This window comes from Notolepis coatsorum (genome assembly GCF_963971535.1).
Source record: "Notolepis coatsorum genome assembly, chromosome: 6".
NCBI lineage: Eukaryota > Metazoa > Chordata > Actinopteri > Aulopiformes > Paralepididae > Notolepis > Notolepis coatsorum.
Genome location: NC_140170.1, coordinates 141,263,674 through 141,286,852, shown reverse-complemented (window position 1 = coordinate 141,286,852; position 23,179 = coordinate 141,263,674). Strand labels below are relative to the sequence as shown.

Genomic DNA, 23,179 nt, shown 5'->3' with positions numbered 1-23,179 from the left:
CTCGTCACGGATCTGGGGTACACGAGTTCGATTCTCAGAGTGTCTTCCCCTGATCTATATCCCATTCAACCTGTTTCTGTCGGTCATGCTTGACCAGAAAAAGCGATAAAACGCTAAAAAATGAAGTAAAAGAAAAAGAGATGCCCCATATTCCATTGCAGACCTATATATTTTATGTATAGCGTGGGTGGTGATGATAGAAACCGGTGTCCCTCAATGCTCCCCCGGGGGGGGCATCTCTTTACCTAATATTTTGATTCTATCCTGACATTCTTCAGTTGGAAGGGCAGTCTATATGCGAACGGTAAAACTTTATTTTAATTTTTTTTAAAGGGCACTTTTTTTATGAGGCTCAAAAGGGCAGGTGCGCAAGCACCGGTTGGGCTCTATGTGTGCACGTGCCTGAATAGTATTGGCCAGAATGAGGCATAGATGGTCCAATTTATTACATGTATTAAGGCCAGAATGAGATGTAGATGGATCCATTTATTACATGTATTCAGGCTATGTACAATAATATCCATGGAAAAGAAGCAAGTTACGAATGTTCACCCAATAGGGGGCAGTCCTCTCACAGAGAGACTGTATAGGTTAAGTCACTGGCAAAAAGCTTGACTGTATACAGACTTTGAAGGCTCACAAAACGGATTAAATGGTGTACACTGTAAAAGCCAATTACTTTGTTTTATACCAAGAAATATAGCTGTGGTTCCAACTAGCCAATAAAGTAATGATTCCATTATTCCAACAATGAAAACTGTGGGCAGGTAGCATCTGAACTTGATGTAATCAGTTCTTAGCATGCATAAGAATAGAGTATACAAGTCAACAAAGCGTTAGGCTGGGGTTTGGGTGGTTGGTTTCTGGTGAGGCATTGGAGTTCAGAGTAAATATTAGGGCATAAAAAAGGACAATCATTTAAAATCAGTGTTGAAGTCATAGGCGTCATCGGTCTTGGCCGCCGAAAGGTCGATGACTGGGACAGGCTGGAAGGTCACTTTAGCCGTTTCACCTGGGAAGAGAAATAAACAAATTTATTACAATATGTTTATTTCAATATGTGCAAATGAAAAACTTCAGACTGACTGTACATATAGAACCAAGTGAATTCTTTACAGAAGGACGTACTTATGACCGATGTCCTTTGCGTCTCTGGTTCTTCAGTTTCTTTTACCAATGCCTCAACAACGTCTTCTTTCAGCTGAAAGACAAACTGAACGATTAATAATATATATATATATTTTTTTAAAGATGTACACACTAACAAACTTAAGTATGGAGAATCTCAGGGAGCATATAGCACAGCATTTAGATCAGAGTTGGATTTGAAGTCATCATGAACAAATCAAGACTTGCGTATTTTGTCCTCATTTCAATGCTGCCAAGGGGTACACACATTTTATGTCTTGTCCATGGCAATAATTTTAGTTACCGGTTCATTTGTCTCCATCTCAGCCTGTACCACCGGGACTACCGGTTCAGTCTTCTCCTCAGCCACCTCAGTGACATTCAGCAGACCTGCGGTAGGGCCTGTGGAGATAAAGCCTATGCTACTTGCCCGGTTGGGGAACCTCACACCTGCGAAGAAAATGGAAAATCTTGTCATTAGCACGATCGACATACTACCATCTCATTTGACAACATTCCGTCCTTAGTGATTGTTAAAGCTACAGATTGCAGAATGTAACAAAAACTTGCTAAACTAAAGAGAAGATAGCAAGAGCCAATAAGATCCCTGTCCAACTGTTTTAATGATATTTATTTAAAGGGGAACTATTTTACTATTTCTTTCACTATTTGGGCACTTTCACACAATTCCTGAGAGTTTATGGAACACCTCTGTAATTATATATATTTTTTTAATTCATTGTTTTGTATTTCTAATCAAGTCCTCAAAAACAGCATTTTTCTACCTCAAGATCTTAAGCTGTTTTGAGGCTGGGCTCCTAAACCACTGTGTGTGGCCGTCGCGCGTCGCGGCATCTGGGACATTAACATGCAGCGGTGTCTTTCTGACATCGCAAATCACATTTTCAGATGACTCAGTTCAGTGAGGGTGAATATTGTGAGAGGAGAATTGGAAGAATGCACCAATATGAGAATTAGAGACATAGATCATATTAATATAAGTCCACATAGCTAGGAAACAATGCTAAACACTGAAAAAGGCCATTTATAAGATAGTTCCCATTTAAATATGATACAAAGAAGTACAACATGACAGAATTAAAAGAAATGAGACATAACTTTATACATTCTGGCACATAGTAGCATGTTAAATGTCTCAAATGGGGTAAAATGGATTGGATACCCAAACTGTTAAGTAAATGATTAGGGATGTCCCGGGCCGATCGTGATTTTTTGATGATCGGGATCGGCACATTTTTACTTTTTTTTTTTTAATTCAACAAACATGACCATGTTCACGTCTTAAACTCATACTGAGGCCTTAGTTTGTTTTAAATTGCATATCATCATTCATTTATTTATTGTCACACAGAGCAGAAGAATGTTGCCAAAACAAACCAATAGTATCCAGCTGCAAAACGGCAGACCAGCCACACTCTCAAGACCCAATTTTTTTTAATCCCAATTTCTCACATTACATTCACCCTGAACGTTGACGTTATCCAGGTGAAAAGTTAACTTCATTCAAGCGAGGCATTGCAATCCTTGACATAAATCATTTGATGTATAATTAAATCAAAGGAAATGCGTTTGGGTCTGAAAGTGTGGCTGGTCTGCCGTTCTGCAGCTGGATACTATTGGTTTGTTTTGGCAAAATTCTTCTGCTCTGTGTGACAATAAATAAATTAATGATATGCAATTTAAAACCAAAACTAAGGCCTCAGTATTAGTTTAAGACGTGAACATGGTCATGTTTGTTGAATAAAAAAAAAAGTATATATATATATTTTCATCGGATCGGGAAAGATCGGTGTCGGTAGATACTCAAAATCACATGATCGGGAGCAAAAAAACATGATCGGGACATCCCTATATAAATGATTGGTGTTCTGTATAGACACTCCTAATTTTGGACTCAAGCCCTGCCCTCTTTTCCTCAAACCTCCAATCACAGTTGTTGCTTAATAACAAACTATTTCAAACCGTCTGGCAAAGTATTTGGATCAGAGTTGGATTAGAAGTCTTCATCGTGAATCAAGACTTGCGTTATTGTCCTCATTTCCACACTAGTGCACAGACAAACTGCTACCCATCGGATGAAACCGCAAGGGGTTAACGGTGAATATCTGGATCAGATCTGGCAGTGTTAGGGTTATACCATTCAGAGTCTCCTCGTTGGCAGTTCTCAGTTTGTTCAGGTCCCATCCTTTCTGCAGCTCTGCGACTGTGGCGTCGGACAGGTAGGGAGGGAGGTCCTGCTTCTCTGGTGCTCTACAGTGGTAGCTCAGCTTGGCTCTGAGAACACAAATCCAGCAGCACACAGAATTGAGATTGAAACCAACATTGAACTGTAGATGAGACCTGAGCTTATCTAGTCTGAGAAGCTTGAGGAATGAAAACCTCAAGCCATGCACATGTACACACGGTATGTGCAACTAGGAGGAATATGCAAAAGGTCAACTTCAAGGTCTAGAACTCCCATGTAATAATAGTTTGGTTTTAGTCCCTCTATATCGATAACAAACAAATGCAAATAGTCCGGCACAACGATTGGATCAGAGTTGGATTAGAAGTCTTCATCATGAATCAAGACTTTGCGTTATTGTCCTCATTTCCACATTTGTGCACAGAATCCGGAATCTGACTGATTGGAATAAAGGTGGAGAACCCTTACCCTGTCCAATCATTGAGGAAGGCGGTAGCCGCTTGCTCTGTGTTGGGGACTCCACCCTTCTGTAGAAACCCACGTTTCTTAGCAAACAAGCTTAGAAACTCCAGAGAGTTTCTGAAGTCTGGAACGTTGTACTGGAGCATAATCTGAAATACAAGAGAGCAGTGTATTAATTTCATCAGCTATTTTACATTTTAGTCTTAGTCATTTTCGTTTATCATATTTAGTCACCTTATCCATTTTTCGTTTAGTCAACTACAGGTCTGATCATTTTAGTTTTTTCTTTAGTCTTGATTTAGTATACCGTATATATATTTTGTCTTTTTTGTTTAGTCTCGCCACTCAACATAATTCACCCACGGAACTATGTGTTGGGGATAAGGGTTCCGCATGGACAATATTGTTTGTTACTCTCCTGTCTGCAAACAAGTTACTGCAAGCAAAGCCCAGTAAACAGAGTTGAAGTTGCTGTTGAATAAACGTTTAGCGGCGTCTTTTGACATCCCGCCTCAGACTCCTATTCTTCGGTGCTGCAAGAGATTTCGGCAAGATTTTATTTTGTGAACTACATTTTGTGTCGTCGTTTTTAGTCAACGACATGCATGAATAATTTTGTCACGTTAGTGTCACATGATCTCCATTAACGTGATGTCTCGTCTCATTGTCGTCAGGGGAAAAAGCTTAGTTGACGACCATATTTAGTCATCATTTTCGTTGACTAAATTAACACTGCAAGAGAGCCTTGATGACCCATAATCTGAAATACAAGAGCCTTGATGACATAATTTAATACATTTTGGCACATAGTACGTTAAATGTCTTAAATGGGATGAAATTGATCGTACACAAATAGTTTCCAATAGACAACGGTCAAACCCTTGGACAAAATTGCCAACACAAACAATTTCAAATGGTCTGGCACAGCATTTGGATCAGAGTTGGATTAGAAGTCTTCATCATGAATCAAGACTTTGCGTTATTGTCCTCATTTCCACACTAGTGCACAGACAAACATGAATATCAAATATCCCTCGCCCTCTCACCTGGGTCTTGTCACACTCTTTGAGCACAGTCCTGACTGCTTCCACCACGCTCTCCTGTGCCTCCTCCACCTGCAAACTCCTCAGGGCCATGGAGGCCGGCGGGTTGACTGGTGAAGCAACAATCCCTGGGCTGTCCAGCATCTTCACGTCTTTGGAGATGTGGACGTCCTGCATGTTCCTGGAGATGAGATACGACATTATGAGGGGCGACAGTGGCTCAGGAGGTAGAGCAGTTGTCTGGCAATCCGGAGGTTGCCGGTTCGATTCCCGCTCCTCCCAGGCAGCGTGTCGTTGTGTCCTTGAGCAAGACACTTAACCCCCAATTGCTCCCGATGAGCAGGTTGGCACCTTGCATGGTTGCCTCCGCCGTCAGTGTGTGAATGTGTGAGTGAATGGGTCAAATGTGAGTAAAAAAATTGTAAAGCGCTTTGGATAAAAGGGCTATATAAAAAAGCAGCCATTTATAAATGGCGGAAAATGAGATGCTACCGAAAACACATTTTCTTTGTATGATAAAAGGTAGACAGACCGGAACATCAGCAAGTATTTTTTTTGTTTTGTTTTTCAAGGGGAGGGGTGCTATAGATATTTGTATGTAGACTAATCTTTAACTTTTTTGATAATACATCCACCAAGCTTTTAGAAAGGTGTATACGAAAATTATGGCTTTTGCCTCAAAAAGTTTTGATAAATTAAAATCATTTAAATGAATGTTGTTATTTACATGTTATGTGCATGTTTCCACCATGTGGATTGCACCCGATTGGTCAACGTGCTGCTGCTAATTGAGGTCCCCGTTTCTCTGCTCTAGTTTTCAAAAAGAAAATGGTGGCTTGCTCACTCAACCTTCTTTCTCAACCTAAAGTTGAACCTAAAATAAGTTTGACAACTAGTATAAACAAGTTTGATCAGAGATTAGTTCGACATAAATCCTATACAAGCACACCATTGTTTTGGTCAGACATGCTGGTGCTCTAATGCGACATCTAGTGGCTGAATGTTATCCATATCAATTGCGTCTAGAAAAGCTCAGACCTCTAGTCAACTGCAGACACTATTTTCTCAACCGTTCTTTTCAAAATAATGTTCTCTACCCATTTGTTAACATTTCTATCATGTAATTCTACATCTACAGTGCACATTCATTAGAGAGTAGGGTACCGAACTCTGTACTTTTAAGGGTACCGACCGAATGACATCGGTACTACAGAGTAGCGATTCACGTTAGAGCAATCTGTGCCTCATTTCGGTACCCAAGACCCGCCCAGTTAGAAAATAATCAGAATTCCAATGACTCGCAATGTCTCCCTCTGTTAAATTATTTTAAATAGCCAAACGTTACACTATAAAAACAAACTAGATAGTTGATAAAACATTTAACTTAACACTTTGAGAGCCAGTCCGTGTTTTCCTTTTTACCCCCTTGAATGCCCAAATCCACTCCAATGTTAACGATAAAATTATGGCTATGTGTCTAATCTGCCAGTCGCTTATCAAAGACTCATTTTCCAGTCAACATTGTCAAAGCAGATGAATTTCCGTTTGATAGCATTTTGAAAATCACTTGTTTTTGCGGAAAAAACAACCCATTCGCCTTTTACTGGAATATTCTAGAACGTTGTCATTTGTCTGCCCATTTAAGAAGTTTTCAAATAAACGCTAGATAATCGATAGTATGTGTGCGCATGCACGCTCGTGCCGCGCGCTTATAATCGCTGCTCTTATTTCCTGATGGCTTTTACAGTCAAAACAGCTATATCACATATAGGGGAAACGCTTATATATCCGTGAAAACGAGTCTGATTATCCTAAGACTGATAACAGATTCCTTACCTGAGATCAGATGGTATCCAAATGGATTATTCCAATTCCTGATCACCATTCGGAAAAAATCGATCATTGTATTGATCAACCGTGTATACAGTAGAACACATAATCCCCGCTGCTCTTCAGGCTCCGGAGTGATGCCGGTCGATGCCGGCTGCGTGAGTGAGAAGTAAAATGTGAAGTCAGAAATCCTTTCTCCCATTCACTTTCATTGAGTCCAATCCAAAAGGGTGATTTACCATCTGGGAGACGATAGGGGGCGCTTTTTTCACATCTGAGAGCCTGGGGTGACTGGATCTCCAACGGTAGGCTTGCTTGATGCAATATGATTTCAGATCGCTAATAAAAAAAAAGAATAAAACTAATATTCTCGTGATGGGCATTCAACCCGCGGGGGGGTAAACCCGAGAAAAGCAGTGAGTGGCATTCAAAGTGTCAACTGAAAATCTAAAACCATTAACCTCTTAAGCCAGACAGGTGCGGTATCCGACCCAAGCCATAAATCAATCTCCCCAGATTGTATGACTTGTATTTTTTTGTAGCCAAGAGTAAAGACCCTAATCCTGTCAAAACAGCAGTCAGTGTATATTTTCAACAATACGTTTGTTTACCAATAGGTTAAAGTGTTATTAACACTTTCTATGCCACTCACGAGTTTTCTCGGAATTATTAATATTACGTTGAAAGCCACTCACGAGATTTCTTGGAATTATTATTTTTATTTTTTTTAGCGATCTGAAATCATATTGCATCACGCAAGCCTACCCTAGTCTACCCGAGAGCCGCCGGCGAAAGCGCCCCCTATCGTCTCCCAGATGACATAAGGGATTTTGGAATGGACTCAATGAAAATGGATGGGGGGAAAAATCCTGTACTCCACATTTTCCAGTCCACTGATGCAGCCGGGGTTACCACAGTTCATTATGGATCCTCTGAGCGCCGCGGATCATGAATTCTACTGTATCACGTTAGATCTATACACTTATCGATTTTTTCGAATAGTGATCAGGAATTAGAATTGGATACCATTTGATGTCAGGTAAGGAATCTATGTTATCAGTGTTAGGATAATCGGACTCATTTTGATGAAGATATAAGCCGTTTTGTGAAATGTCCTCTATCGGTTTCACTGTAAAATCCATGAGGAAATGAACACGGCTATTATCAGCGCGCGACTCGAATGGGCGTGTGTGTACGTATAATATTGATCATCTAGCGTTTATTTGAAAACGATTCATAAATAGGCCAACAAATAAACGTTCTGGAATATTCCAGTAAAAGACGATTATCACAGAATGGCCCAGAATGGTCCGTTTTTTTTTACCTCAAAACGGGTGCTTTTCAAAATGCTCTCAAACGGAAATGAAGCGATAAAAAACCAATCTGCCTTGACAGCACTGACTGGAAAATGATTCTTTGATAAGCGACGGGCAGATTAGACACATAGCCATAATTTAAAACATAGATTAGGCGATATTAACGTTAACATTAAAGTGGATGGTGGCATTCAAGCGCCAACTCTGGCGCCACCTGGTGGCACTGAAAGTGTAATGAATATCAGTTTAGGAATTGTATTCATACGAGGCTTGGGCTGTATGACGGTATACCAGGATATTTCGAAATCCAGCCGGTATGATTCTCAATACCGTGACGTCACAGACTGTGCGCCAAATCTGCAATGCACAGCACGCGCCAGCAGAGGGCAGAGCAGTCCGTCTTTCCCTCTCTCAGTCAGAGCTCAGCAGAGCAGATGACGCAACGTGCGTGTTCCTTTGAAATGGATGCACGAGTGGACTCTGGGACACGTTGTTTTGGTACCGGTAAGTTATGTTATGGTTAAGCGATTGGAAGATTAACGTATGAGATATGAATGCTGGTAGTGTATGTTTGGTAAAGCGTTCCAGTTCGACTGTGTGTGTGCGTATTGGCTTCGGGATTCACTACATTAGTTTAACGGCTTAAGCTGGGTTTTGATTATCACTTAATCAATGCAGAATACATTTTGTGCGTCTGTATGTGTAGTTGTGTACTACTGTCATGAGTTTGTGAGTCATATTGGTCTAATTTCAGCCTCCGTTATTTGTTCCGTATGACTAGTTTCATATCCGTGTGTCGAATGTGCGTGCCGATTTGTTTACATTGGTAATACGGGTCGATAAGGAATTTAGGTTTGAGGTTGAAGAAAGTGCACTTTTAGGTTGAAAGAACGGCCCTAATGTCAACGTGTTTCAATATAAGCGTTATGTATGGTGATAACGAGTATATTGTTAACTTAGCTCCGCTCCTCAAGTCATACCGTCATAATACCCATACCGGGGTATTATGTCAGCAAGGTATGACTGTTTGAAAAAATTATACCGCCCAAACCTAATTCATAATATTATGCTAGCAAATTTCGACCGGAAATAAATGTGAGCGGCCATCTTGTTGTAGTCATTATGATGAAGGAAAGACAGGGCTTTCAATGAGAGTCGGAAATTCAAAAAACTACATTACCCAGCTCATGCCAGCTTCTGCCAATCAAATGACTTGTGGAATAGCTTTATTTCCCTTATTTTTCTGGATTATCTACCACAAAACTGAATGTCAGTGTTTCCCCTACTATTGACTTGGCGGGGCCCCCCGCCCCCCCCTGAAAAAATTATATAATATTTTATTATACATTTTTTATTAAAGTTTGCTTTAATCACAGTAACGTTGGCGAGCTAGCTAAATTATACATAAATCGGTTTTCATATAAATCAATCTTCACTAAGACTTTAAAACGGTGGTGACTGACAAGAGAATCCCTCACTGAGGAAAACACAAAGGCCTAGCCATCATGCATCACAATGGTGATGTCAGCCAGAGATGGGGAGAAGCATGAACCTTTAACACTTTAATCGCCGTTGACGCTGAAACACGTCTTTCCCCCGCCATGCTCATTCTGCCGAAGACACTGGACAGCGTCTTTGATATCAATATTTAAAAAATCTGTGATCGAAATCATATTTCTCCCCCGGAGACATGAGATGTACTGTTGAGTCCCTCTCAACTCTACAACGGTTCAAGAGCGCCATCTGGTAGCCGATCGCCCAGGGGAGAAACAGGAAGTGGAAGCTGGTGCTCATTTCAATTCGGTCCGATCACTCGCTAATAGTCCCAGGCAGGGGCGTAGCTGGGGGGGGGTAGCTTGGGACGATTCTAAGGGCCCAGCACTGGGGGGGGGGGGGGGCCCAGAGAACACTATTATTATCTTTTTATTAATATGGTTTTATTATTATCCTAAAGTAAGTTAATGTAGATGACTGAAAAGTATAATTGCCTGTATTAAAAGAAAAACGTCACAAAAGAAACAAACCGGTGCTTTTTTTAAGTTTCCATAGATTGTGACACCCCTGCATTTCTCTAACATTTGGTTTGATCTACTGCCCCTCACGAGTCCGGGGTCCCTCCCACCAGCATGAAGCCAGGTGCTGAGTGAAGTGTCGGCTGAGTGAGTGTGTCACGGTGTGTCAAAAAGACGGTATGTCATTGGTGGTGGTGGCAGGCAGGCAGACCTTTCATGTAAGTTACAATGCTCAATACAATAAAACACATTTATAATCATCATCTCCTCTTAATTTTCGCTGCTTTGAATTACAGGTCACAGTCTTTATGTTAGCTATAGCTCAGCTGTTAGCTAACGGTGTTGTCAAGATCCAGACCCCCCTCTCTCTCTCTCTCTCTCTCTCTCCGATTACAGATGTGCAAACAGCTGCCACTCCAACTCACAACTATAATTTTCCTTCAAGCATTGACTTTCATATTTTCCATCATATACCACTTTCTGATTTCATTTCATTGGAAAGAAAAGAATGATAATAAAATAAGAATAAAGTACTTATATCTGCGTTTACAGATGCCAGCCTTCAAGTATCTTAAATGATGATAGAAGCCCATCTCCTACTGTAACTAACCTGCACACTGTATATGTGTGTGTGTGTGTGTGTGTGTGTGTGTGTGTGTGTGTGTAGCCAGCCAACCAGGTAGAACATGGCAGAAAAAAGAAAAAATCATGTATTCAAACCAGTTCAGTGTATTCCTACGTGTATTGCTCTCCTGTGTAGAATGATGTGGTGACTGCAGACTCAGGGAGGAGGCAGAGGAAGTGAGAAAGAGACCCAAGAGTTACAGGTAATGGGATATCAGACAGCTTAAAGTGTAGGATAACATCCCTAGTAAAAAAATAAATGCTATAGGAATCTCTATACGTTTTTGGAACCCTATAGCAATCCTTTAGGATCCCATATGATTTTGAGACAGTTCTGTGCTCTATATTGCAGGAAATTGCACGTACAGGTGTTCATTAAATTAAAAACATTCTGCCATGGAGGTGGTCGTGCCGGACCCACTCCAAACCACCCCTTGCCTGCCAGTTACTAATCTTGCACCCCCACTTTCAACTATAACTAGGCGGCACAGCAGCGCACCAGCAGCTTGCAGCTTGAACAGACTGACAGGAAAATGTCAGGGGCTCAGAAACGAAATCACTTCTATTTTTTACTTCTATTTTTACATGCTATACTATTTTATGTCATACTTTTTGTCTAGCACAGTCTCTGGAGAAACTTGAAACTTGATTATGGGATGTTTCCCTATAGTAAGCTGACATGCATAGTTCTCTAGCACTACATTTCTCATTGTTTGCTGTAAGTGTGTTCATGTCCTGAGAATTTATTGTTTTATAATTGTGTTCAAATCTTCAGTTAATTTATACTTTTGTCCTTGTTCAAATGTTTGTGTTGTTCAAATCTTAATTGAATAAGTCAAAGAATGTTGAGATTTTTTGTTTGTTCATTCCTATATTGGGTTTAATTTTCAATTAAATAGACAGAAGATAAAGTTGATAGTCATGTTGATTTCTTGCAGTCCATTACAGTTCATTAACTTCAACAGGGTTTTCAAGGTTGGGTATCATTGTGTCATTTAGGGGGTGAACGCAGTTTGAGTAAAATTTACTCTGCGAAATTTACTGTGTATATCGAAGTAGGGAGTGATTGTATACTACAGAGCACATAAAAATGTAAGTGTCTGTCAACCTAATAGTGTGCTTGAGACTTTGTGTGGGAGATGGGATTACAGAGAGACAGGACAAGTAACAGCTTTTGTATGTTGAGTATCAGAAAACATTGTCACAAGAATAGGGGAAAATATGCCTAGCCTAGTGCGACTCAAGGTTCTTTGGTAGACTATTGCATTGGTTCATTCATTGAAGATGAACGCAATGAGACATCATTTACTAGGCTCGCCCACCAACAGTGCAGGTGCTGAACTGCTGATCCAAATGTATAGGTAAAAAACATATTATGCGTTTTCATCAATAAATACATGGCCAAAATTTTGCGCTGGCGCGCGCTCGCTTCACTTAAGGGCCCATAAGTCACTTCTGTCAGGGGGCCCAGAATCTACAGCTACGCCCCTGGTCCCAGGACTCGAGCTGATCACAACGGATAGTGATCCGTTACCAATAACTCTATAAACATGATTTGGACGTATATACTATTATACAACCTGGAAATGGATCGGATATTTCGACATCCCATAATAGAAAAAAATTCTGTTCCACGCTCATCTCCCAACAGCGAGAGGAAGCTACGGTGAGTTTCAGCGTTATTTGTTAATGTCTTCGATACTAACTGCTCTGATGATCATATCACCCACACTAGATGAATGATATAACGTTGCCCGCGGAATTATAAACGACCCCCCGCCCATCCGGTCAACATCAGATCATACGTAGTAACTCCTAGAACCACGTCCAGTTGACATTTTTTATCTCGCACAGATTCCTACCAAACTGTATTTGATCATCAATATAATGCATTTAGGGCTATAAATCAAGTTCTGGAGAAAGCTGCAGAAAACGATAAAAACATACTTATACTTTAGACCGTATTTTAGTATGAATATGTGAATGAAAAAGTATAACGTTGCTACACCCTGAACAATAGATATAGGACGTTGAATGGGCCATAGTAATGTCAATTGCGCAATACAATTTAAAAAGTTATAGCCCTGCAAAGAAGGGGAACTTCTCCATGTTAAATAGGGCTGGCGAGGGATGGTAAATTATGAATTTAACCCCGGCGATCAAAGTGTTAAAGGACATCTCTTTAATTATTATTTAGTTATTGCACTGCACTGGCAGTTTAACTGCATTGAACTGAACTTAATTGAAAAAAAAGAAACCTCATAACCTAACTGGCACTGAACTACACTAACAGATGTACTATTAGTTAAAAACATAATTGTATGTTTTTTTGGGTTGATTTTGAGATTGTTATATTTTGCTTCCTAAACATGTCTTCTATGAAACTAATGACAATAAAACGTCAATAACACACATTTAGTTGTTTATTTTACTTCATTTTGCCTTATTGCATCCATAAATGTGCACATATTTAATGGGGAAGTGCCTCATTTGCATATATAAACATACATTTCAGAAAACTTGCAATATATTTTTTCTTAGTTTATATGTACATAACAAACTGGGAAAGTTTCATAGTGATATCTATTTAAATATTTTTTGCCTATTAGGGGGTACTACACTGTACTACACTGTTTGTAGCCTGTGTGTAGTTCTGTTCAGTTCAATAACATTATTATTATTATTATTCAGTTATCAGGCATGTGTTTAGGTTGTCTATTACTAATGGTTTGATTAGATTGTGTTTGTAAATATCCGTTTCAAAAAAAAAAAGTATGGCATTTTACAATATAGAACTTTGAAGGCGTTTTCCCAAAAATGAGTTTTAAGAGTTTTTCCTCATACTCTGAGCCAGAAATCTCCACTTCAGTAGCACTCATACACCAAACATTCCAGTTCTATTCATATCTATGTTCTGAGGGTATTTACAGAAGGGTTTGTTGATATCACATTCATACCCTGATTTATATCACATTTTATTCCTAAAAACATGGCGAAATATGGAATTTTACCATAAAAATGGACTGAATGGAGTATTTTCTGATTTATGGAGTGATAAAGAGATATCCAAAATCCCCTCTGTAATAACCTTTGGCTCTAATATGTCAACAAAATGAAACTATAATTTTGAAAATGGCTTTATCCAATGTTCAGATTTCTGTCCTGGAATTATATGCAAATTAGTGCATATTCAAGTAGATAATGCCTCATTTGCATATTTAAACATACAATTTCAGAAAACTTGTAATACAAAAAAGTCTCGTCTTAATATAAGTAATCAACTGGGGAATTTTCATTGTGATATCTATTAGTTAATTTTTTTACCCTATTCACCTGTAGTGTCTCCCCTTAAATCCAAGGAAAAAATATTAAATCAGAGAAATCCGAAAACAGGATAAAAACGGATTTCATAGGGCCCTAGTTAAGGGGAGTTAATAAATTCACTCTGAAAATCTGCTCCGCTCTGATAAACTGACTCTTTGGTCAGAGCGTCCAGTGTGCACTCAGAATTTCCGAACAACTTTAGTGCGCTCGCTCTGACACTGGTTGTAAATCGTTATGAGTGTTGCATGTGCCTCCCTCAGTGTTTCCCATTAATTACCTAGACTGATACATTGCCAATAGGGATGCATCAGTAGTATTGGCAGTGGTAGTAGTCGTAATAGTAATCAGTATATTTATATTTTCTAAAGAATAAACCAGTTCAACACAGGTAACCACTTTTGCTTCATTTCTTTGATGGCTCAAATGTATGCTCTAGTCCAGTGGTTCTCAAACCTCTCCTCGAGGCACCCCAGCCGTTCCATGTATTAGTTAAATTCCACCACCAGCACACCTGATTCAACTAATAAAGGGCTTGTTAAGTTGAATCAGGTGTGCTGGTGGTGGAATTTAACAAATACATGGAACGGCTGGGGTGCTCCGAGGAGAGGATTGGGAAGCACTGCAATCTAGTAGATTGTGTTTTGAGCACAAAGTTCATCATAGATCTGGCCTCTTTATTTTGCTCTCAAAGTGCACCAGATTGATGCATTTAACTTTAAAATGTACACCAAAAAAAAAAGATCAGAGGGAGCATGCCCCCAGACCCCCCTAGAGGGTCCGAGGTTCACCCACCACAGTCTCATAAAATCCTGTGGGAAACACTGTACCTGTATTGTAAATAGTTCATGCGTGTGGTCACTACTGTATGTATAATTGTAAATAAGTTAATTTATGTGTTGTAAATTAATATTGTTAATTGTTAATATTTATTTACCTAATTTATGTGCAATCGTTTCATTTCAGCTCAGTGTAGAGAAATGTACCGATACTAACAACCGCCTTACTGCGCGCGTCTATGACGACACCACGTATCCGTTACACGCGCGCCCCGCAAAAACACTAGTCGTTTTGGGGGGCCTACCACCCCCCCTGAAAAAAATCCTAGGGGAAACACTGAACGTTATTGGCATAGATTGGAGAGCAGTTAGTTTGTCTACCTTCTGTGAACGTTTAGCAAGAATCCATGTTGCAAAACAATTCAAAATGGCGGATCAGTTTCCATAATAGAAAATAACTATTTACAGTAGATTTCATTCACGGTTCTTGCTGCACGCCTTGGAGATACTAAATCCAGATTGAACTCTGCCATTGAAAAGAGTAGATTTGGCCCGATCCATAGATATTAGGGGTGTAAAGGTACACGTATCCGTACCGAACCGTTTCAGTGTGTACCGTACCGAACGGCTGTGTACCCAACGAATACAACGGTATGTTAACCACTAACGACCGCCAACCGGGGGCTGTTTTTTTCACAATCAAATATAATTATTATTATTTAAAAAAAATACAAGTTCAATATAGAATATTCGTTGACGTTGGGTAGCACAGCGGACTAAGCGTCTGTCTACCACCACAGAGACAGTGGGATCGAATCCGCACTCCCAGACCAACGGTAGGAGGTAGAGTGCGCAACGACCAGGAAGGGGGGATTGGGAATTGGCATAACGACGTAACATTGAGATGGGAGAAAAATGAAAAGGGGAAAAAAGAAAATAATAATAATGTTCGTTGACAGCCCTGCAAGTAAGGGATAATGTATAGCTACGAGGTCATTGTCGCAAAATAATTGACCGACACGGAGTTTAGAACACAGAGGCGCCTCGCCGAGGTGTTTTAAAAGTCAGTGAAGGTCAATTATTTTGCGACAATGACCGAGTATAGCTATACAAATTTACATTTATATTAATAAAAAAAAAAAAATCTGTTGTACCAAACTCGTACCGAACCGTGACCCCAATACCGAGGTACGTACCGAACAGTGGCTTCTGTGTACCGTTACACCCCTAATACATAATGAATGTATACATGATCATGCAACATTTATATATATATATTTAATAAAAAAAAAGAAAAAAGTTGTAGGAACTGTTTAGACTTTAGTTTTACAACCGAAATAAAAAAAGGTGTTATTATGAAAGTACAGAAAAAAGGTAACCTCGGGTATCGGTTAAAATGTGAACGGTTCCCAACCCTATTAGAGTATTAGCATGTCGTTGAGTATGCCCCGTCTATCATGTTGACAATCACACCCATCAGCTCTGCTGTGTCTTACAGAGCCAAGCAGTTGTGTTGTCTCATTACTGTCGGAGGCTATAACCAGTTATAACAGCACAACAGAAGCTGCTCAACCTTCTCAGTCCTCCACCACAAGTACAATAATGTACAGTAGGGCTGACCCCTATTAATCGACTAATCGGTCGAAAGGAGCCGTAGTCGACTGGCCAACCTCTTAGTCGAATATAATTAAAAAAAAATAAAAATAATATTTTTTTTTGTATCATTCTTTCCAAAAGAAAAGAGGCCTAGAAGCGTGGCTAACGCTAATGGCACGCATACCAGAGGCTAACTACCTACAAAAACAGGCACTGAAAGAGGATTTCACCCATCTAATGAACACACTAGACTAGACAAATATCAAGATGTATCCATCAGTGGACCAATTGCATGCTTTTGTAGAGGACAAGAAGCCTTCAGTCGACTCCTTCAGACATTAAAGGAAAACTCCAACATTTTGGGAAATTAGCTTATTTAACATCTTCCCTGGAGTTAGACAAGAAGATACATACCTTTTTTGTCTCTGTGCATGCATTTTAGCTTTGGGAATAGACGCTCCGTTAGCATAGCTTAGCTTCATCAATGGAAGTGAGTAGGGGCCGGAGCCTTACAGTGCCTTACAGTGTATTGCAAGGTCTGACATTGACCAAACTTGATATGCATGACCTTGGTGGGCTCTAGGTCAACTCCTGAAAAGGGGGTCAATGTCAGACTTTGCAATCAAAAGTTAGCGGGCTAATAACCCTTGCCATAATTTCAGTGTGCCCCCTAACTTTTGATTGCAAGGTCTGACATTGACCCCCTTTTCAGGAGTTGACCTAGAGCCCACCAAGGTCATGCATATCAAGTTTGGTCAATGTCAGACCTTGCAATACACTGTAAGGCACTGTAAGGCTCCGGCCCCTACTCACTTCCAGTGATGAAGCTAAGCTATGCTAACTGAGCGTCTATTCCCAAAGCTAAAATGCACGCAGAGACAAAAAAGGTATGCATCTTCTTGTCTAACTCCAGGGAAGATGTTAAATAAGCTAATTTCCCAAAATGTTGGAATTCCCCTTTAAGCACCCCCCACAGCCCAAATGGAATAAAAAAAATATATATAATTTTTTTGTCGACCAATAGTCGACTAACGGCAAATTTTGGCCAATCGTAGTCGACCATCCAAATCTTAGTCGGGGACAGCCCTAATGTACAGATACATCCTCATACATGACAAACAATTCTTTTCTCTTTTGTTTAAGATTTACAAAAAAGAAAAAAGGTGCTATAGATAATATTTTTACGTCGACTAATCTTTTATTTATTTATTTTGATAATACATCCATTGAGCTCTTAGAAAGGTGTGTAACTTTTGCCCTCAAAAACGTTTTTGATAAATTAATTAATCATCTAAATTAATGTTGTTATTTACATGTTGCACATAAGAACATGGTGGCTTGCTTAGTTAGTTCGATGGTAAAGTGTACAATGTAATCCTATGTAAGCACACACCACTGTTTTGGTCCGACATGCTGGTGCGCTAGTGAGACATCCAGTGGCTGAATGTCATCTATAGCACCTTTAATATTATGTTTTTATCCCGAGAGGTTGTCGTGCCTCGCCTTCATATCTACGGCTTTACCATCATGATGGGAGCAGCGTTTCCGTTAGAACATATTCGTGCCGGTCTGGGTGTCCTGCAAGATTTCTATCACCGGACATATTCGAGATATTCCGGTCAGAGTTTTAAACAGCAGTCTATTATAATCACATTTTTATGAGCTAACGAATTCCGTTATAATTGGACATGTGTATTAATTACATCAAGCGAAGAATGAGAAATTGATTTGCAGAATCAAATTACCATCTCTCGCCTCTCAAGATAGTGCGATACGCTACCAGCATCAAGCTCCCGCCCCGCAGGCTCCCACTGCAGCAGCTCTGTCACACGCACCCCCAAATGAATCTCGAGTCGACATCGCTTCACCTCGTTGTATCAGACACGTCACACATATCATAATGTTCAACTTCACGTATACAGTCATTAATATATTCCAAATAAAATAAGTCCCTCGATACTCTGTGCTGCTGCTGACTTGAAATAAAATAGACCGCGTATGTGGGCAGTCGGTCCGACACTAAACAGCAGTCTGTTATAATCACATTTTTATGAGCCAACGAATTCCGTTATATTGGACATTTGTATTAATTATATCAAGCGAAGAACTGAGAAAGCAGAGAGACGGCAACATTATCGTGGTTTGCGTGACGACTCTCTCCACCTCGCAACGACTTATTTGCAAAGAGTATGGCGATGCAGAGCAGCTGATTCAGTGTTATTGGCTCTTTTCTGGGAACCGCACAGCAGCGCCCCCCACCCAACATTGGCTGAAAATGGCTGAATTGGAGTACTGCTGGAATACTGCATTGTGCTGATAGTGCTCTGGCTCTGCAGCTTCACAAAAGTTCGCACACCCAGCACTAAGCTCTCGCTGACGACGTCGTTGTCATTATTAGAAGCAACGAGGAAACAAATGTAATGATCGTTTCGTTCATCGCATAGGCTATTTAATTTTAGCCTATTTTAATACAATTCAAATAATCAAATTGTGCTTAGACTCAGGGAATTATTTTCACCGGACATTAAGACCGGAGAGAGTAAATATGTCGGACTTCAACAGATTTTGCCGGTCAAATACCGGTAATTACCGGCTAACGGAAACGCTGGATGGGAGATAATGTTATGTTGGACGAGGACCACATGGTTGAATACTGTCGACTCACTTGGTGATGCCTCTCTGGACGCCAGCGTTGCAGGCCCGCATGCCCTTCATGCTGTTGATCAGGCTGCTCTTCCCAACATTAGGGAAGCCTGGGGGCGGAGAATCCCCACAAAGTTGAATTACATTCTGACGAAATAAACTTGCCCCCGACACCGATATGTCAAATGGTCTGGCACAGCATTTGGATCAGAGTTGGATTAGAAGTCTTCATCATGAATCAAGACTTTTGCTATTGTCCTCATTTCCACACTAGTGCACAGACAAATTGCTACCCATCGGATGAAAACGCAAGGGTTTAACAGTGAATATCTGGATCAGATCTGGTAGTGAAAACTAGTGTACCCTGGCCTAGTGGATACGATTGTACCCCTAGTGAAAACTAGTAAAGTTAGTATACCCCTAGTGGAAACTACTATATAAACTAGAGTAACCCTAAAGAAACAAACACTTCACTAAACAAATAATCGCTACCATGTTCTATTCATTAGTCAAATGAATAAGGAAACCAAATCCAGTTAAATTTACTGAACAATCGGTGTAGTTGACACACAAAACCATCTGCTATAGTCGAATACCTACATAATTTCCAATAACCATGCCCATCCCCAATATCTACCTCTTCTTTTACAAAAAAGAGAATATAGCCTCAACTACAAGAGGGGTGTGCTTACCGACTAACCCCACTTTGAGAAAGCCCTCAGTCTTGGTGGCAGCAGCATAGCCTCCGAGGAGGTTGAGGAGACAGCTGCTGCCCAGACACACTGCAGCTCTGGATTTATCCAGGACTCCATTTGACGTGGCTCTGCTCTTCTTCTTCTCTAGCTGACGAGGACAGAACCAGGAAAGTACAAATTTAAACATTCAGAATAATTGCGAGCAAGGGCGTTCTAGTAGTTCTGCCTTTAAGTTTTCAATAGAAGAAATCTGTACAAGGTGGCGTAACGGAGATTGCGTTCGTCACCAACCCCGGAACGGCTGGATTCGCCTGTTCGAATCCAGCTCACAGCTCCGGGGTTGTCACCAGCTTGGCTGGCCATTCACACTAATACAATGGCAGTATTAGAGGGTGGGAGAAGCTGGCGGGGTGGGTCCGGGTCGTTGTAAACAGCGACTCCTACAGTTCGGTCGGGGCGCCTGCTAAGCGCGGATAGGATCTAAGTGGGATAGTGTGATCCTTCCACACGCTACGCCCTCTCAGTGAGAATCCGCGCTGCCAGGTGAAAAGAAGCGGTTGATTGGCTGGACGTGTGTCGGAGGAAGCACGTGGTAGCCTCCACTCTCCCAGACCGACTGTGGGGGGTAAGTGCGCAGCGACCAGGAAGGGGATTGGGAATTGGCATAACGACAAACATTGGGATGGGAGAAAATCGGAGGGAAAAGGAGGGGGAAAAAGATTAAAAAAAATAAATAAAAATCTGTACAAACCCAGAACATTTTGTCATTAGTTCATGCCGACCTATGAATGCCACCAACGCTATATAGCGTTTGTTTGTCGTTTTTTTTTTTTTTTTTTTATCAATCGAGCCTCAGGTTAGTGCTGCAGTCTCTGAGCTCAATTGGGAAGATACCGCCCCCTATCGTCTCTCCCTGTGTAACTGCACCCCATTAGTTTAGACTGGGGGGGGGGGGGGGCAGTTTCCTCATTTTACTTTTCCGTCAAGCCAACTGAAGAGACCAAAGTTGATCGCCGACCCCAGAACGTGGATTATGCATTTCCAGCACCCAACGCTGAATCAATAAACGCGGTCGATATTTGGAATGGCGGAATAATCTTTTTGGATAACATCGGATCCGAGGTAAGGAATCTATTTTACCAGTCTTGGGATAATCAGAGCTTTTTTCACAGATATATCAACGTGTCCATGTGTGTGTGTGCCGCTGATCAGGAAATGAGAGAATCGATATTTAAGCCCGCTTCTATAGCGTACATAAGTACACATACTATCGATAATCTACCATTTATTTGAAAACTATTCATAAATAGGCCGAAAAATGACGTATGCCAGAATATTCCAGTAAATGCCGTTTATCACGGAATCTTTATAATTTCCTGAAAAACAAGGGCTTTTAAAAATGCTATAAAACGGAAATGAAGCGATTAAAAAACAATCAGTTTCGACAATGTTGACTGCAAACAAGTCATTGATAAGCGACAGGCAGATTAGACACATAGCCATAATTTAAGACAGATTATGCGTTCACAACGCTATCATTGAAGTGGGTGCTGGCATTCAGCCAGGTAAGTACGACACCCCCTGGTGGCTCTGAAAGTGTTAAAGGTGACATGCATTATAAATGGCTTTTTTCAGTGTCTAGCATTGTATTATAGTAATAGGAGTTAGTATCAATGTGTCCGTGTCTCTAAATACCATATTGGCGGATTGCTCTCATTCAGGTCAGACCATTTCCTGCTCCAGTTAATTAGGTCATTCTGATTTGATCGCATTGTGACGTAACGAGGCGAGGATGGAGCGGATAGTGATCCGATTGGCTCTGTGGTTGGAGCCAATGCCGCCCACAATCTACCTAGAGAAGACCAAAGTGCAGTGACTTAGCCTAACGTAAATAATATGAGCAAAACACGCAGGCCATGTGCTGTTCCTGGCTGCAAAGCTGCTAATACGTCTTTGCAAATTTTTCCTGAGGATGTTGTGCTTCGCCAGCAATGGACCGAGTTAGTTTTTGGATTTTTGCAAAGATGAGGGACTTTATGCTTCCATGATTTCCTGGCTGTTGCTAAAGAAGAAGGGAACTAGCCTGTAAGTCTTTGAGACCGAAAGAAAGCATCGAATCAGTGAGTACAGTACATTAGGGGTGGACGGTATAAACTGTATGAATTTGCTCTACGGTATGGATTTTGACTATACCGTGTAACCGGTAGTGCAGCTCTAAAATAGCAATGACGTCATGTAACCACAGCGCGACTATTTCACTCGCATTTGCCCCTAAAAATAGATAGAATTAGTCATAGATAATAGATATGTGCGACCTGGCAAAAGTTATTTAGGAGGCTTCGCGCAGTGGGCGTGCCAGCCCCTCCCGCACGCATGTAAACACGGGTCTAGTAGTCTAGTGGGACGGGACATGGCACGACGGCGGCGTCTCCCTGAGCTAACGTTAGCTTAGCTACCGTTACAAAATGACGCAGTCAACTATTCACTTTTAGTTTAATACATGATGAGGCATTGTCTAACCGAACGGTATCTAGTCGGCCAGCTACCGATAGCTCCTGACATCAACAAACGATCCATCAAGTCTAGTAGAGACGTGTATGATAGCTCCGTTAGCTGTTAGCTCACGTTAACGCAAGTTCGTTCACCGTTCAAAACGAAATGTCCCATTGAACTAAATAATTCACTGAGGCGTTGTATTAACGTTAAATATCCGGCTAGCAGTAGCTACAGATAGCTCCTGATATCAATGTCTTATAAGTTATAACACTGATTCGAGCTGAGGGCTTGCTAACGTTATACCAATACAATAGGGTCCAGGTGCAGCGCCGGAGAATCCTGGCCGTAGCTCTGCTCGAGGCTACTCGAGTATAGGTCCAGGTGCAGCTCCGGAGAATCCTGGCCGTAGCTGGAGGCTACTAGAGTACACACAGACAGTGGAGCTTGTTGCGTGGTGGCGATGTCTCGCAGATAATACAAGTACAAGTCTAATTATATAATATATATATTTTATATAAAATAAAAATAATTTATCAAAAACGATGATACCGTGATATATACCGTTACCGTCTATGCTTCAAATTATACCGTGATATACATTTTAGACCATACCGTCCACCCCTACAGTACATACAGTACGTTGTAATTAGTTAATTAGCAGTAGGACCTCGTTCATTCATCCGTTTGTGTATTACGGTACTCTTCCGTGTGTGCGCCAAGACAGTCTAACGTTAGTGCAAGCACTGTGTGTGTGCGCGCGTTTGTTAGACGGACTGAGAGAGCAAGCTAGCTTAGCTAACGTTCTTAGCTCTGTGCTTCGTTGTATATATATGTAGACCTACTTGTGTGTATTGCGAAGGAACGATTATGTTCCTAACTAACATCGTTAGTACAAGTGCTGTGTGTGTTAGACGGATTGGGAGAGCAATCTTATTCTTACGGGCATTTGTTTGCCCAAAATCGTATGGCATGGGTACCTGCTTCGGTGTCATCCCTTTGTGGATTGTATCGAAAACGTATGCTTGAGC

The 23,179-nt window shown here is 40.8% G+C and overlaps 1 protein-coding gene across 1 annotated transcript in view; it reads right to left on the bottom strand.

Moving 5' to 3' along the window:
* Positions 1-466: 466 nt before the first annotated feature.
* gnl3 (G protein nucleolar 3) overlaps positions 467-23,179 on the bottom strand; it is a 35,152-nt gene continuing 12,439 nt past the window's right edge. Inside the window, exons 8-15 of the mRNA XM_084316435.1 lie at positions 19,653-19,803; positions 18,983-19,070; positions 4,843-5,020; positions 3,803-3,945; positions 3,287-3,423; positions 1,433-1,578; positions 1,129-1,201; positions 467-1,012 (exon numbers count right to left, since the gene is read on the bottom strand). Coding sequence (XP_084172561.1) covers positions 915-1,012; positions 1,129-1,201; positions 1,433-1,578; positions 3,287-3,423; positions 3,803-3,945; positions 4,843-5,020; positions 18,983-19,070; positions 19,653-19,803 — 1,014 coding nt within the window. The 3' untranslated portion in view covers positions 467-914. The remainder of the gene's footprint in view (positions 1,013-1,128; positions 1,202-1,432; positions 1,579-3,286; positions 3,424-3,802; positions 3,946-4,842; positions 5,021-18,982; positions 19,071-19,652; positions 19,804-23,179) is intronic.